Genomic DNA, 17,505 nt, shown 5'->3' on the forward strand with positions numbered 1-17,505 from the left:
CAGTCGGCAGCAGATGGGTCCAACACAGAGACAAGTGACAACAGGTCAGAGATCTCGACTTCTCAGCTTTAACCTACAGAACTATTTGGAATCTAAAGTAAATTCCAAAGCTTTTATTTATTTTATTATGATGTTCCACTCACCTAGAGTCTAGACTCCTCCCACTAGGGATACTGAAACAAACATAACACAGCTCACTGCTGACACCTACTGGTAGTGAGCCATCACTTGAGGAAGACTGAAACGTCTGGTTTGTCACACTTCCTGTTTCTTAAATTGCAGCTCCGAAATGCAATAAACAAGACTATTAAAAATTCATCATATTAAGATAACTTTATTTAAAAAAAAAAAAACTAATTTTACAAACAAATTCAGCAATTCGTCATGAAGTACCTTTAGAGGCAAGATGGCTGATATTGCAATGCACTAAAAACACCAACTGAACAGATGCTTATCAAACATTTTAAAAAGCATTTGTTGATAAACTCATTCAGCGTGCTGAAGCTTTGGCTATCTGGATTTCACGGTGATTATTTGCAATTTAATTCATTTAGCAGAAATACAAAACAGTACAAACTCTACAAAAACACAAAGACAGAAAGTAGAAAATATACAGTACCATTCTTTGCTGATATCATACAATGTTTCCAGTGCAACTGCGAGCCTCTGTGTGTGTCTTTGTCACCCAGTAAGCTACCACACAGGCTAAACCTTCTGCATTGTGGCTCCAGAACATTGAACAAAAACAAACTGCAGTTTTGTCTGTAGCCTAAAACGCAAACAGGGACATAAAGACAGGCATCCGGAGCAGAACCATTCAAAAGAGGGAACTCATGTATAAAAAAAATATCCTTTGGTATCTGAGCAGTGGCTGTTAATAGGCTGCTAATAGGAATGCACTAAAAAGGCAAACCAGGATCCACTCAGAAAAACTATGGCCCCACTGATGTGTGGCTCAGAGTAGTTTTCCGGAGCTACATTAATGAATCTCACACACAAACCCATGTGCGTCCAGCAATGTTCTGAGGGACATTTACAGCATGTCGTCGTCTTCCCCTCCTCCGTACATATCAGCCAGTTTCTTGAAGCGGGGGCCCCATTCACTGAGACAGTTGTAGTCTTGGTCTCCGCTGCTCGATGAGTTCAGAGAGGAGAGGCTTCCTGCATCGGAGCCGCCTCCCTCATAGTCGAACACCAGCAAGGAGTCATAGGGAGGTGCTGTCGGGTCGTTGTCTGCTGCTTTCAGGTTCTAAAGGCATGAGCAGAGAATGAATCATAATGTGGGAATGTTTTGTGTCGTGATGTAGTAATCACTAACATGACAATAATGAATGTGGTAAGCTAATTCATCAAAGCAATAATAAATGACAAGTTAGTCTGGAGTATTTCACTCACATCATCAATGAAGTTTCCAATCTCATCTGGGTTGGCAGGCCGAGGTCGATACTGAGGGGCTGGCATAAAGTTTGGCATCACGTCGTTCCTGAACACCTCAGGTCGGTTGTCCAGACCACGGTGAAGAACACTTAAATCATAGTCCTGAAATGATAAAGAGCACTGTAGTTTAACTGGCTGGCCCATAAAAAACATTCTGTTCTGACTACGACAGTCCTTTACCTGATCATCCTCTCCACCTCCCTCTTCATCGTAGCAATAGATGTTGTCTCTGATGTCATCATCCTGCAGTAGAGGCTCCTTCTTCTCTCCTTTCCTCCGTCTCGCAAACATCAGCAGGAGCAGCACCAGCACTGAAAGCAGAACGCAAATTTAAAACCACAAGGCTAGGAAACTTGAGACCTATCCCAGGGCAAGAGGCAGGGGACACCATGGACAGGTCAGGTCTAACAGAGAGGCCATTCACACTCACACTTTAGAATCCCCACATCCCCACATCTTGGGAACGTGGGAGAAGCCAGAGTACCTCCAATGAAACCCACACAGGCTTGGGGAGAATGGGCAAACCCCAGACAGAAACCTGGTACCTTCTTGCTGTGAGGTGACAGTGCTAACCACAAGGTCTTTCAAACTACAATCAAATCTCAGACTCACTCAGCAGTAACAGGATGCCTCCAAGTATTCCCAGGATCATTGACAGGTCAGTGCCAGCTTTTCGTATATCACTGCAGACTGGGTCTGCTCCAGTGCAATCACACACTTTGGCCTGGATGGTGCTGACCTGGTCCTTATTGCCGATGTCTGTAACCTTCAGACCTACGTTGTATATTCCACTGGGCAGGTCAGTAATTAGAGTCAGAATGATGCCAGTTCCTATAATAAAGACAAGGAAAATGTTTCACAGTGAGTTATGAATATTTTTGCAAAGAAAAGTCTTTTCAGGAAGACCTCAGATGAAACAGAAATAGAAAAACATTTTGTAATTAAAGCTGCAAGCAGCATTGCGGGCCCTCGCGCACCTTGCGATCCGCGGGGTCATCGCAGTCTCCTCTCCTATGCTCTTGTCTCCTATACTCCCCTGTGCTATGCTCTCCTCCTCTCATTTCCACAGATATACAACAAACACATGTTTACAACCAAACTTTCCTGCTACCAGTAGGTGGCGCTATGACCGTATCATCCTATTAGCATATATATCTGTTTAGACTCGGCTCCATGGCAGTACTGTAAGATTTTGTCCACATTGCATAAAGTATATGGGTGGTACTGCATAAAACACAGTGAGTTCCTTTGTAATGGCGAATGGTCAACTTTGAGGCCACTCCCCCACCACACGGTAATACTTTTGAAAGAGTTTTGGAATGCGTCTATTCCCTATGGTGTCCTGAGTGGACACAGTGAATTTCAGCTCAATTGCATGAAGTATGCGAGGCATGAAAAGTTTTATAGCAGGGTCAGAAAACGGTAAAAATTACAAAAAAAAATCAAAATGGTGGACTTCCTGTTGGGTTTGGAGGGGGGTCCAAGAGACTTTTTTGTGCGTCTTGGGGTGATACACATGTGTGCTAATTCTCATGATCCTGTGTCAAACTGGCCAGCGGGGCTACGCGTTAGGGCAATAAATACAGTGAGTTCCTTTGTAATGGCAAATGGTCAACTTTGAGGCCACGCCCCCGCCACACCGTCAGACTTTTGTAAGAGTTTTGGAATGCGTCTATTCCCTATGGTGTCCTGAGTGGACACAGTGAGTTTTAGCTGATTTGGATGAAGTATGTGAGGTGTGAAAAGTTTTGTAGCAGGGTCACAAATCGCCAAAAATTAACAGAAATTTCAAAATCGTGGACTTCCTGTTGGGTTTGGAGGGGGGGTCCAAGAGACTTTTTTGTGCATCTTGGGGTGATACACATGTGTGCCAATTTTCATGACCCTACTCAAAACAGGCCAGGGGGGCAGGCAGAAAAACCTATGAAAACACAACATTTTGTGTAGCCAGTAGGTGGCGCTCTGTCAAAGCCTCAATATTGTTGCATAGATGTGTTTAGGGTCAGACTCTGATCATACATGTGACATTTGGTACAGATCGGACAGAAAACGAAGAAGTTATAGCGACTTCCTGTTTCCTCTGAAATGGTCAAACTTTGAGGCCACGCCCCGGCCACACCGTCAGACTTTTGTAAGAGTTTTGGAATGCGTCTAATCCCTATGGTGTCCTGAGTGGACACGGCGAATTTCAGCTCAATCTGATGAAGTATGCGAGGCGTGAAAAGTTTGGCAGCAGGGTCACACATCGCCAAAAATGGCCACAAACCTTCAAATGGCGGACTTCCTGTTGGGTTTGGAGGGGGGGTCCAAGAGACTTTTTTGTGCGTCTTGAGGTGATACATATGTGTGCCAATTTTCATAATCCTGTGTCAAACCGGCCAAAGGGGCTTCACGTTGGGGGCACTATAGAGCCATTTTTATATGTGCGTTTCAAAAGTCAGCAAATTTCAAAATTTTTCGAGCGAATGAATTTTTCTACCAAGTTTGGTGAGTTTTTGGGCATGTTAAGGCCCCCAAAAATGCGATCTAAGGGGGGGAAGGAAAAATAATAATCCTAAGGGTTTCAATAGGGCTCTTGCACCATTCGGTGCTCGGGCCCTAATGAGACAATTGAAATTTGAACCGTTTTTTAACACAAACCTGAAACTGCTGGTGTCAAGTAACAAAGTGCAAATACTGTGTGACCTTAAGTACAATTTTTGGGTATTTCTACTTTACACCACAATTTGATATTCTGCCTACTTTTTACTTCCATTCGTTAGATTTTCGCACAAATATCTGTACTTTCTACTATTGACATTTTTACCTAGGTGCAGGTCAATTCAGAAAATGTTTTCATGTTCGACCATCATCTACATTTCCAAACATATTGGTCCCACTTATAGTGGGTTTTTGTGTATGCAGTAGCGTGAATGATCGAAGGAGTGATGGCTCTTAGTGTATATACAAGATCTTTGATTAACACGCAGGTTCACTCATGTCAACAGGACAGATCGCCAAATGCTGCAGGGTGACAGCCTGCCCCATGACACATAGACTTGACTACGGTAGCTGCTACATTTCAAAGATGTTTGTACTGAAAATTTAATTGAACTTAATTTTGAACCTGTACATATAATATATTTTGATCATTTTCATTGGTGTAGGTAGATTATTTTGACTTGTCATTGCAAAAAGGAGCTTGCAAGCCATAAAAGTGTGGGCACCCCTGATTTCAGCCCATTTTGGGATTAAAAAAAGCGCCCCAGCTTGTAGCGCCATTCACAGACATAATTTGATGTGAAAACATGCCTTACAATATTTGGACATACAGCTCCCAGATTCTCCATAAGAAAATAATACCTGGCCGTCTTGTTTCAAGTATTTCATTGCTGAGATGACCCTGCTGTCAATGCTGTGCATATGACAAAAAACCTTAATGCAGGTTTATTGAAACTTTCACTGCCTATCTGTATTTATAATTTACATTACAATTATTTATTAGAAGAAAAACTTTAATTCAGTGTTTATTATGACAAATAAGGAAACTGAAAAAAGTGTACATACTGGTGCCGTTCATCCTAGCTGTCCAGTTCTTCACCTGGTCAGCTAATTCGACACTGTATGGAGCAGCAGAGCCTTCCTTATCTTTGTCAGTTACTGACAGCAGCTGAGGAGCTGGTTCTTTGTTACACACCTGAGAAAACATCATGTGTTACATCTCACATTTGCAACCTCAACAAAAACAACTAATCAGTAGCAACTGTTGTCAACTACAGAAACAAACCGTGATAACACGTTCCACAATAGCGGGGGCATTGTCATTGACATCTTCAAGAGTAATGATCAGAGTGCCAGTTCCTGTGGCTGGGACTTCATCTGATGAGATAACACACAAACAAATGAATTTTGTAAACATTTCTTTACAAGTTTTTTGTTACGTGTATTAGGTGCTAGAAAAACAGAAAAAGTTTGCTGGCAGTTAGCTGTACCTACCATCGTCATATGCACCAATGAGAGCTGTGTATTTGTCGTCCATGACAAAGGCGGACTCTCTGTCCATGTGGCTTTTCACCGTAATCCGGCCGGTCTTTGTGGCCACGTTCAGCCAGCCCGCAGGGTCGCTGATGACTTTATACCTGGACAAGACAGTCACATAAAGGTAAATGTTGTGCAACGTCCAAAGTTCACAATGGGGCACATCGTGTTACACAGTAAACTATACAGAGTGTAGCCTTATTGAGCGTCTGGTGATGAACCATTATCACTTTTAGCTGGTGAATGTTAACAGCTGTTGACTGGAAACACTGAACAGAAACTTAAAATATGAGCTGCTTGTCAGAAATGGTGCTACTATAACATCAACAAGATTTAATTAACATGTCAGACACTCTTCTGAAAAAGCTTACAACCAGATAACTTGTGATAACTTGAGTGCAAGATCCAGCAGGTATAGAGATAAAGCTTATTTTATAATCATTACAGCTTAAATGTTGCATTTCAGGTTGGTCTTACATGACTGTCTGTTTGCGTGCCGTGTCTGGGTCTGAAGCAGTGTACTGTGTAATCTCGCTGTCCACAGGAAGGTCCTCCAATTTAGTAACAAGCTTCTTCACTGGACTGAAGATCGGAGGTTCATTAACGTCCAGCACAGTCACCACTACTGTGGCTGTGGAAGTGGACAACGGAACAGCAAATGGAACCTCATTCTCCACTGTGACCAACAAAGTGTGTTTGGAGCTCTTCTCAAAGTCAAGACCCTGGTAGGATGGAAGGAAAGCTAAAATCATCCGTAATCCAACAGAGGGTACATTTAATGTTACAGCAGCAGGGTAGATGACAGACAACAGCCCACCATCATAAAAAAAAAATCAGCTAACAATATTGTAGAAAAACAAATTGAATTTGTAACCTTCTCAGAGATTGCAAATGTAATTGATGCAACAAGCACTTTACCTATACCCAAATGTATTTATTTTTGACTATATTAAATAAGGGCAATAGGTTGTACTTCCTACCTTGGCAGTAGTAATGACTCCCTCCTGTTTGTTTGTATCTGTTGTTGTCACATGGAAAAGTCCTCCAGGATCACCATCAACAATCTTGAACTTGGCGTTCCAGGCTGATGAATGTGGTTCATCACCATCAGTTACTGACATCTTAACGACAAAAGCATCCACTGCATTTTCTGCAACTGTCGCCTCATACTGAAAGTATGAAAAGGGATGTGGAGGGACACAGAATTGAAGTTAGGGATTGTTGTGCTTGCTTATTAACAATTAAATGAAAGATCAGTTCATTACTTCCCAGTGCAACAAGGTATTCTCTGGATATTTTTACAAAGTGCTTCAAAATTTCCGTTTAAAACCACACCCAAAAAAATATATTGTGGTATCTGAACAAGTATATACTAATTTTAGCTTCTTTGCAGGTGCTATATAATGTTTGCAATCTAATTTACTTTGGCATAGTAATCAAAAAAGCAGTACTTACAGAGTTTTGAGTGAAGACGGGAGCGTTGTCGTTGCTATCTGTCACCTTGAGAATTACTTTTGCTTGTCCAGTCAGCCCATCTCCCCTCAGGTCGGCTGCTTGTACCACCAGAGTGTACTGTGGGTATTTCTGTTGGAGGAGATTCACAGTGAGTTATACTGAACTGGAAGGAACATTTTATGAACAATAAAGTCCAATGAAAACATTAGGTGCGCTTATCTAATATAAACACTGGAGTGCCCATGAAAACACTTAAACCCGGTTACATTTGTGTAACCAATCCAGCTGTAGCAGGATTCAGGCTCACCTCTCTGTCTAGCCCTGTAGCTTTAACTCTGATGAATCCATTGATTGGGTTGATGTCAAACATCTGATCACTGGGCATCTTTGGCTCCTGGCTCAAAATACGGTAGCGGATATCCGAATTGTCATTATTTGGCGCATCAAGATCTGTGGCATTAACCCGAGTCACCTCAGAACCTGAGAACAGAGCAAATGAATTACTTAAGTGGAGAACAGAAGCTTCTGAAATACTTCTGAACACATTAATAAAGACATTAATTAAATGAAGGTAAATGGGGTCAATATTTATGCTAGTTCCGTTTTAACCAGATGATGCACCTGATGAATGTGGATGTTATTCAGTACAGTGGACTCTATTAAATTTTGCCAACTAGTCCTTTATATGGAGGCTGTTCAGGAGACCTCTGAAGAGCCCTCTTCAAACTGGCAGTGATATTTGTTTATTTAATAGGAAATAACATTAATACACACATATACTTGGTCCTTAGAGCTTAGTTAAATTTCTTGCTCTAATGTACAGCTATAGAGCTCCATGATAAGAGCATCTTCAATGTAAGAAGAAAAAAACTAAATTGCTTTCATTAGCTACTGTCATGTGATATATCTGCCAGAGACATTCGAGTAACAGTAAATCCAGTGACAGTACCTATTGGTGAGGCTTCAGGAACTTCACCAAAATACGTGTCCATAGAAAAAATAGGTTTGTTGTCGTTTTGGTCAATTACGACGACTACAATATCCATAGGTTCCTCAGCATTTCCTGAACCTTCTGCCACAGCATGTGCTTGAAACTGCAGACAAAAACAAAGTCCATATATAACATGAGTTCAATAGTATAACATACATTTGACCTTTTACTTCAACCAAAGTATAGCATAGCTCCTGCTTTGATATAGTAGCAGGGTGAGTACAACAGTGTCGACAAACTCAAGCTACAACTCTATAGGATTCAGGGCTCTAGACTAACTTTCAGCACCGGTGCGCCTAACTTTCCCCCCCCCCCTTCTTAGGTGCACCGCATCACACCCAACACTGTATTTCATTTGCCTCATAATCATCATATATTTTTTGGAGGAATCAGGCTTTAACATCTATCTTTACAAAAAAGTTTCTCATCATCAGCAGCTACATCCACTATGTTTATCTGCCGGGCCTAGCTGGGCCGAAGCCAGAGTTTTAGTAATACTGAATCTCCATTACAGGAAATATGAACGGGCTAAAATAATTGCATATCATCCTAAAATGTATTTGGACCATGTTTAATGAACACAAGTAGTAGTTAAAAATTATGATCAAACCAGCCAACAAGTCTGCATGTCAGCAATCCATACTGAAGATTCCAGTGAATATAGCGTTCACCATTTCCCTACTTCCTTTCCCTCTTTTTGTATTTTCTGGCTGTTGCTCCTCACTTATCTCATCTGCCCTGCATATTAAAAAATGTTTCAAAATTATATACACCTTTACTTAATGAGATTTATATTTTCTTTCAACCCATTTCTAATGTATCCTCTCTTATTCCTCTTTGCCCAAGTTTCTCCTGTCTCCTCTGTTTTTAAAGCTGAGCTCCAGCTGACCTTTTCATTCTGTTAGGGGAGGAAAGACACTTTTAGCTGCTATACTAAAATGGGGGTTCGTCGGTTAACCATGTATTGTAACTCTTGACATAGTTTTGAGAGCACGTACGCGCCCACCTCCCTGAACATTCCCTCATTCAGGTGAACACATATTTGGGCAAACGAGCAAAACCTGAAATCCTGAATCAGAGTTGTGGAGAATCTATTTACCAGCTAGTAGCACTGGTGCGACTTCAGATATTTTTGGTTGCACCATTAAGAAAATAGGTTGCATGCTAGAGCCCTGGGATTGCAAGATTAGATGTGTGCAAGGAAGACATTAGTAACTCATATAATTTTAAATTCATGTCAGCTTCAACTGTGGTAATGTGAGTATAAAACCAGAGAGGACTGTTTACCGTGTACTTGGCTTGTTTTTCTCTGTCAAGAGGTTCTGTGAGATACAGAATACCAGTGTTTCTGTCCATGTTGAAAAGGGCAACAGGAGGCTGATCAGCTCCTGGACCAGTGATGCTGTAATAGATCTTCTTCACTTTGTCTTCATTAGAGCGAATCTGGAACCACACCAGACGACAGTTAAACCACACCAACTGACTGAAGTGATATTATAGATAGAGATTTATCCATGTGCAAAATCTACTTAAATACAAGTTAGCACAGATATTTTTGTCTTTTGCACAAACTGGAAACAGTGCCTTTTAAAAACACACCAAAATAAGTCACAACTGAGCCGTAGCACAGGGGCTGCAATGGAAAACCCTTGTAAAAGTCCATATTCCTATTTAAAAGGTACTTTTAGTTCCTCTTACTTGAGATACTTTTAGTGGATAGGGTCCTCTATCATTCTCTGCAACACTGAGATCAGGAATAACCCAGTCTCTCTTCCTCCTCCTCAGACCTTCACTTGACTTGGGGAAATGCAGAACGGGCACCTGTGGATCAGTTGGGAAAACACGTAAATGTTTCAGGATTTGCATAGCAGCAGTCGGCAATAGGCTACAACTAATGACCATTTCAATAGTCGACTAGTCATCGACTACCTTAATGATACTTTTAGGGTTGTTTGATAATGATAAGAGAGAAAGATGGCTATAGTCACACATGTGATCTGTGCGGTCCCTTAGCAGAACACAACTTCTGCACTGAGATGGTATTTCGTTTCTGAATAGTTTAGGCACAAGCCAACAGTTTGACGACGAATTTTGCCGTCGACTAGTCATTGCAGCCCTAGTCGGGAGACATACAGACTGCGATCAAATGTGACTGATATATATCATCCCAATCTTCAGATTATCACCATTCCACAACTACAGCTGCTGCATTTTATATGCAATTGTATCACATTTAAGGGGAAGACACAGACACGTTTACGCTATTGGCTAAAGAGTCAAAAGCAAAAAGATGGTAAAGAACAATTAAAATATTTCCATGTCAGGAATAATTTATGAACTTTATGTTGTAGTGCTATGTGTAAGAATGAAACTCCTGCTGCAGAGTGACACAGCGAGTTTATAGTAACAAAGTAATTAAATGTAAATAAATGTGCTGAAACTTTACAGTGGAACTAAACGAACAGAAAATACTAGTACTTTTGTACTTTTCTCACAAAATCCATCTTTTTTGAGTTATGTTTTTCTAAGTGTACCTTCAGGGTCTGCATATAGGATGATGCTTAATCAGGCTGGTAAATAGTCCAATTTTGTGTTGTCAGAAAATGTACATTTGCAGTAAATCCATTGTTATTTTTACACGATTGAGCATGGCAGCCTTTTCACTGCCAAAGGGCTTAAAAAGAGTCTCAGTGTGGGACCTGCAAAATGTTTATTTAATATTACCTCAAAACTTACCTCTGTGTTATGGGTAGAATCCAGATTTGTGTGAGGATTTTGATGATTTTCATTTTTGTGGTTTCCATGGTGGTGCTCAACATTTTGGTGGTGGTTCCCTTCATGATGCCCGTGGTGGTTCTTTTGGTGATGCCCGGGGTGTAATACTCTAATAGGCACTGTCATTTTTTGACCTTTTGAGTCCCAGGAGTGGATAAAAAAGTCCTTGTGTCTTTCATGAAGAACAATCAATCTCTTTACCTTAAGGACAAAAGAAAACAACAAAAACATGTCACATAGTGCTAACACTGATTCCAAATTATAAAAAAAAAAAAAAAAAAAATCATCGATTATCTAGGAGCCTAGATTAAATGGTGATACTAGGGAGGCACTAGAAACTGCAATTTAGCCATTAAATCTTTATGGGTCTACTCACCACTAAAATGCCATCCGTTTGTACCATGAAACGGCTATCATCACTGCTGAAGAGGAATCTTTTCCGGTCTGTGCAGTCCGTAAAGCCCACTGGTAAGGGAGAATGGTGATGTCAAAAAAGTCATATCTTTACCAAACACAATTAGGTTATTACAAGGGATGAATGCAGAGGACATGAAGGTCAACATATACACTTATGACTTCATTATAGGCTGCTTAGAAATAATTCAATGTGGCAAGAGCAGGAGCAAAGGTCTCAATAGTGTATCTTTCCTGCCGGCTGCCATGTTGTGTAAGAACACAATTTAGTTTCAAAGTTTTATCTGCACACACCGATTCAAATTAGACTTTGATTACTCTCCACAGCACCAGCTCAAGTTGTGAGTTAAAAAGCAGCAAAACTAGTTTGACTTTTGCAACAGGAAATGTCTGCAGCAGTGCACCCAACTCAGGTAAACAATACAGAAAGATAGACATGTACCGACTTCCTTTGACAGCATACCGTATGTCTGACTTGTTGGGCTTTCTTAATTATAAATGAGGCTCCCTACCCTTTACTGTAGCTGCTGAATTTTATACTGTATCCATCCTGCTAAACACAATACCACTCAAACACATGACATCATCCTTTGACTGTACCAGCACTAAACACATCACCAAGACTAAGCACACACTAACCAATACATTTGACTGGGATGTCACTTATTTCGTTATATGCTCCTTCACATTCATTCTTCAGTCCCCAGTGAGTCTACACAAGATGGCTGATATAGTAGAGTCTGACAGCCTGTGTTTGCCCCTGCATCAAGATAACAGGCAGGTTAAAAGATCTCGACTGCCCCTAGTGGCTGGCGACAGTATCGATTTTAAACCCCACCACCTCTACATTGGTGGATAAAAAAAAAACACAACTAAAAGCGTTGTGTACTACTCAAATTATTTTTTGAGTTATGTATAGCTTGTTACCCAGCTCTTATCGTTTTCCTCTATATTTTTTGTAATGTATATATTTATTTGCGCACACTTTTTAAGGATCCACAGATACCCTGTCAAGTTATTCTATTGGGCCCTCTGGAAAAAGTAACCATAGGAAAAAGATGATGAAACTACAGCTGTATCGATAAATCCTAGTAATCCCCTTCTAGAAAAAATATAACAAGTGATTATCTGTGGCCATTTGACACCATTTGAAAAGCCTGCAGAACAGGCTCAGGGACATTGTTTGGGCCTGTAGGTAAGAGCATTAGAAAAGGTGCAGAGCAAGTGCAAGCTGAGACCTGAGGATGTTTCGTGTGAGAACAATGCAAACTAATCTGTGTATGGCCATCTAAGTCAGAGCACTTCCATGGTTTATCCAGGGCTTTGGGTTTCATTTGATTTGTGCAAACTACAACAAAACATTTACAAATTTACTCAATATTAAAAATGAACAGTTCCATCCATTCAGTGACTGAGAGAAGGCAGTGTCTTGAACAGCTCTTACCTTTGCCCAGTCTCGTGCCTCGAGTCAGGCGCTTTTGGCTCACTTTGAATATCAACATGTCAGACTCAAATCCAGGTACACATTTTGGCTCTTCCGTTGTCTCCAGAGCAAAAGCCTGAGAGGAGAGGCATTTTAATACGGACTTAAACAAATAACAATAAAAGAAAACAGTCTTATCAACACAAGTGAAACTGAATAACAATTTCTTGGCTGCACACAAAAGTAAATTGTTGGACTGATTCCAAACACTTGATTGGATTTATAAAACTAACCTGAAAAATGCACATATAGGCAAAACCTTGTATATTACTACTACGTCATAAAGGTTAAAATTACATACATACATTACACATCACATCTAAAGTTATACATGTGATATCTCTACACTTTTAAATTAGGACTACTATCGATTATTGAAATAATTTAATGATAAAAATCTGGCAAAACACTTTATTGATATTCAACTATAATAAATAATTCATACATAAGAAGAACCTGATATGATTACTACACAATTTTAAATCAGTGTTAACGACTTTACACGTCTGCACGCGATCAGCTCGACACACCGACTTGGAATTTAACCTGCCGACAACGTCATCAACGACAAAAGGGCGAGGCCCGTGCGGACCCGCTGCCTGCTCGAGGCAGAGGGACACTCAAAATGCCCAAAATATGTGATTTAAACCAACTACGGTGGCTCGTCATTTGGCACTTTTATCTTTTAATTTAGCTGAGTATAAATGACAATATTCTATTCACGCTTATACATACGTAAAGCAGTTATACTTATTAAAATACAACTTTGCCATTAGTTTATAACCCACCTATAACTTCCATTCAGGCAAACAGTTTACAGTCACGCTGAAATTAATAGCTATGTGTAAATAAATAAGTGAATGAACATTAATTAATTGCTTTGCTAGTTTTGCTAGAAATGGGTGGCGACCGGTTTTAGCGTAAGTCTCACCTGGAAAACGACGAATAAAACCCCCAAAACCGCGAACCGAGCGGTCCCCATCTGTTGGCAAAATCCTCTCCTCGTAAAAAAAAGCTGAATAAGTAACAAGGAAAAGAAGAAATATATTCCTTCGTAGCGTCGTCCTTTCCTGTTCTGAAGGTAGTTTCAGCGACTGAAAGCCTTGAGCTGCGCGAGTGGTTGCAGGTACTTTCAGCTGGTGACGTCAGCTCACAGGTGCGTGAGTTCCGGGTTCCTGATATGGTCATACAGATTGAACACACCTGCGCAGACAGATACCACGGGTTTCTGTTAGCTGATAAGAGCCCGCAGCCGTGATGACCTGCATCTGAGCTGTATTCTACAGCTTTCTGTCTCATTTCCTCTTACTGAGAATCTCACACACAGCTCTCTCTCTTACACACACACACACACACACACACACACACACACACACACACACACACACACACACACAGAGTGCGAGAGAGAGAGAGAGAGGAGGTGTGTGTACTTTGGAAAAAAACAAAAATGCATAGCATAACTGCTGATGGCAGCCATTTTTATTTGTAAAACCATTAAACTGGCCAGAAGCGTTTGATATGTCATTAGCGTGAAACCCAATGAAAGCCACCAGCCGCTCTATAAACACCAGCAGAAGTGTCAGGTTCCCTGTGTTTACAGAGCTTAATGAGATTCAGATTTTCATGGGAAGACAGGACACATATACACTTGAATATTTAGTTTTTCAAACTTTCTGTCTAACCGTAGCCCCTCACTGTGCTACATATAACAGGCTGAGTAAACCGTTTTCTTAATGTGCTCGTTCGGCTGTGGTGATAAACATCAATAATTAATCCCTAAGAAAAGAGCACTTCCATCATCCATCCATCCCTTTACTGTCTGGACATCAGCTGACAGAGACTTGGAGGTTATTGCCTGCCCTGTGACTTGCAGTGAGTGCCTTAAGTTTCTGTCACTGACAAACAATAGGGTATGCTTTATGTAATATTTATTACTTAAAAATACATCAATTGGGCAGCAGTGGCTCAGTGGTATAGCAGGGTTGGGATCGAACTCCTCCCTAGTCACTGTTGTGTGTCCTTGGGCAAGGCACTTTACCCACATAGCCTCCAGTGTACTCACTGGTGTATGGCGCTTCAAATTTAATTTAATTTAATTTAATTTAATTTAAAATTATTTTCACACTCTACATCAGGGGTCATGTTATATTTTGTGTCACTCATTAAGCATAAAAAATCCACTTTGCCTCATCATTCCAGTAGGATGTGAGCACCACACATTGTGGCTAAAGCTGGTCAGCTTTAAGTGTGACCAGTGACCGGTTGAACTTCCTGCTCCTCCTCGGATCAGACAGGGATACAGACAGATGCTTTTGCATTTAGGGGGTCCTCATTAAAACTGGCAAACAGTCTTAGGAGTTTACAGTACTGAGCTTATACCCAAACACACACAAGCCATTAGTGAAAATTGACACTAGTGTACTGTTTCCTGTTAAACTGCCTGACACGGTTAGCACTAAACGGAGGTTGAGGTTAAGTTTGTGTCTTACCACTCCACAGCCTGAAAGCATGCAGACACATTTAGTATAGACTGTGGCTACAAACAGTAGCTAACCGGTAACCACATTATGTTTTTCAATGTGAGCGGCTAGCTTACATTTGCAGAAGAACAGAAAAGTCACTGTCAGGATTATATAACTAAAAGAATCACTTCTTGTGTACAAAGAGCAAATGCTAATAAAACATATTTGATGGCTTTCAAATTAAACATAAAAAAACTTAGCAGAAGCTAGCCAGCGCTAGCGCTAGCTTAGCTATGCATTCTCCTGCTAGGTTTAGCACAGGCCTACGTTGACTGGTATTAAAGGACTACAACGCTTTCGTTGTTTACAATACTTCTACGCGTTCAACACTAAAATGGCCTAAGTTTATTTAAATAAGCCATTTTTGATCGACGCTAACTAGCTAACGTTAGCCGTTTTTGTAGCACAAACTAAGGTGGTAGCAGGAACTTGCTAATGTTTGTTACCTGTAGCTTTTAACAGCTTCTACCATTGCAGAGAAAGCAATTTGTTGTTATTTATACGCAAATTAAGCTGATAAAGCAAATAAATCTCAGTTTACTTACCATGAGTGGCAGGGGGGCACAGTAGCAGCTGCCTTATGTTTTCCTCCCCTTTATTTTTTTCTGATTGGAGCAGACTTCATCTGTTATTTTATTTATTTATTTTTAATTCAGGAACATTAAAAATGACAACAAATAAAACATATACCTGTGATTTACAAAAACATACTTAATCTCAGCTATCTTTTTGTTTTTATAATCTATTGTGTTGACAAAGATATTTCTTACCAAGAGAACAACTATTAGTGGGTTACCTATTAGTTTTACCTTTATCTTGTGCTGTACAACAGCAGCACTCTAACATAGCAGTAGCACTGCTAATTTTTTAAATCACAACTTTGTTATTGTGGTACAGAAAAACAAAGCCTAGTCTGACTAAAGATTGGATTTTTAAAATTATATATTGTTGCAATGTTGCAGTTCAGAGCTGATGAAGCTGCTTGGAGAAGCAGCGAAAGAATTGTTGCTCCCATCGCAGCTGTTCTACAGCTTCAGAGTGGGCTGGTATGAAAGACGGGGAACTTTTCAAAAAGCAATTAAATAGATGTTATCTTTTGCCCCTCCTCTCCATCAGTCATCTATCCTTCACACAGACAGACTGACTGACGGAGGGATGTGGGGGCAGGAGAAAGACTGGTCAGTTTATAGTGGCCACCACTTAGCCAGGGGAAAGGGTCAGCGTGAGAGAGAGAGAAGAAAAGAAGACGACTGGAGGAGGAAGTAGCCATAGTGGGAGGATGGCTGTGAGAAGTGTCCGATTACACAGATAGTTGGAGAAGTGAGTGATTCACTTCCTTATATACGGGTGTAATCATGCACCTAATGTGGTCAGAATGGTCTTTTGTAATTTATTTATATCAAAGCTTCATGTTTCTTAAGAAGCAAGAGGACAGATAAATAAGCAAAGTTCAGTCAAATCACAGATATGAAGAATTTAAATACAGATTGACCCAAATGACCAAAAGCAAAGAAAGGATTAATATTTGTGTGTACTATAGTGATGACGTGTTGTATTTTAGTGTTGTTGGAATATTAAGTGCAGCACTTAGACTCTTCAGACTGAGACCTCACATCAACCAGTGAATGTGAGTGCCATGAAATTTTAAAGAGTTCGTCCAAGCTGCTTAACAGAGGACTCTTCTTCTGGGCACAAGCTTGACATTTACTGCAAGAACCTATAGTTCTGTGCTAGTGTGGCAGCACCCTTCAGAAGCTATAGTCTCCTCTGATCCTTTCATTTGAATGTAGAGTCAGGAAATACTACTGAGCAAGATGCCCATCATTTGGAGATTGGGTTGAATGGGTTAACAAAGGTTTTACTTTTAACAGTGATAATTCAGCATTTTTAACCCCAAAGTTTTTTTTCATTCTTCTATTGTTGACGGTCTACGTTGGTTGACTTTAATTTAGTTTTGGAGGATCAGTTTCTGTTATGTGCATATTTTCCTTACAGCTGTGAACAGGCCTTGTTAGTAAAGTGAGCTTGTTGCAGACAGTGATGGTTCATCCAATCATCCCCCAAACACACACCTTTTAGCATTTAAATACTATAAATGTAGCTACTGATTGGTTTGTCCATCCTGTAGAGACAGTATGTTCCTCCCACATCTCAGTTAGGTTCAGTGTGTTTGGTCAGTCAGGTTTCACTTCTGTTTTACTGAGCTGTATTTTGGAGCCAAAAGTTCCAATGCCTTAATCTAGTGCTGCTGTTTATAAGAGACATGAACAGAGGCTGACAAAATGATTATAAATTGGAGAGGAGGAGACTCTTATCCAGCTTAGGCTTCCAAAGCATTCAGGCTGACATGATGTCCCAGGAAATCTGTCTCCTCGTCCTCCAGACAGCACTGATAAGCTCAAAGTCTC

The 17,505-nt window shown here is 40.5% G+C and overlaps 1 protein-coding gene across 1 annotated transcript; it reads right to left on the reverse strand.

Moving 5' to 3' along the window:
• Positions 1–314: 314 nt before the first annotated feature.
• On the reverse strand, positions 315–13,872 carry LOC114447040 (B-cadherin-like). The gene is made up of 18 exons (XM_028423010.1): positions 13,504–13,872; positions 12,534–12,648; positions 11,052–11,140; positions 10,637–10,876; positions 9,599–9,721; positions 9,188–9,343; positions 7,859–8,003; positions 7,217–7,389; positions 6,910–7,038; positions 6,435–6,623; positions 5,932–6,176; positions 5,413–5,555; positions 5,204–5,295; positions 4,984–5,113; positions 2,050–2,268; positions 1,618–1,748; positions 1,396–1,539; positions 315–1,249 (listed from the first exon to the last, which is right to left on the reverse strand). Exons 1-18 carry the CDS (start codon positions 13,552–13,554, stop codon positions 1,034–1,036), a joined length of 2,730 nt encoding a protein of 909 aa, XP_028278811.1. The 5' UTR covers positions 13,555–13,872; the 3' UTR covers positions 315–1,033.
• Positions 13,873–17,505: the final 3,633 nt, after the last annotated feature.

This window comes from Parambassis ranga, chromosome 15 (genome assembly GCF_900634625.1).
Source record: "Parambassis ranga chromosome 15, fParRan2.1, whole genome shotgun sequence".
In the NCBI taxonomy this organism is placed as follows: domain Eukaryota; kingdom Metazoa; phylum Chordata; class Actinopteri; family Ambassidae; genus Parambassis; species Parambassis ranga.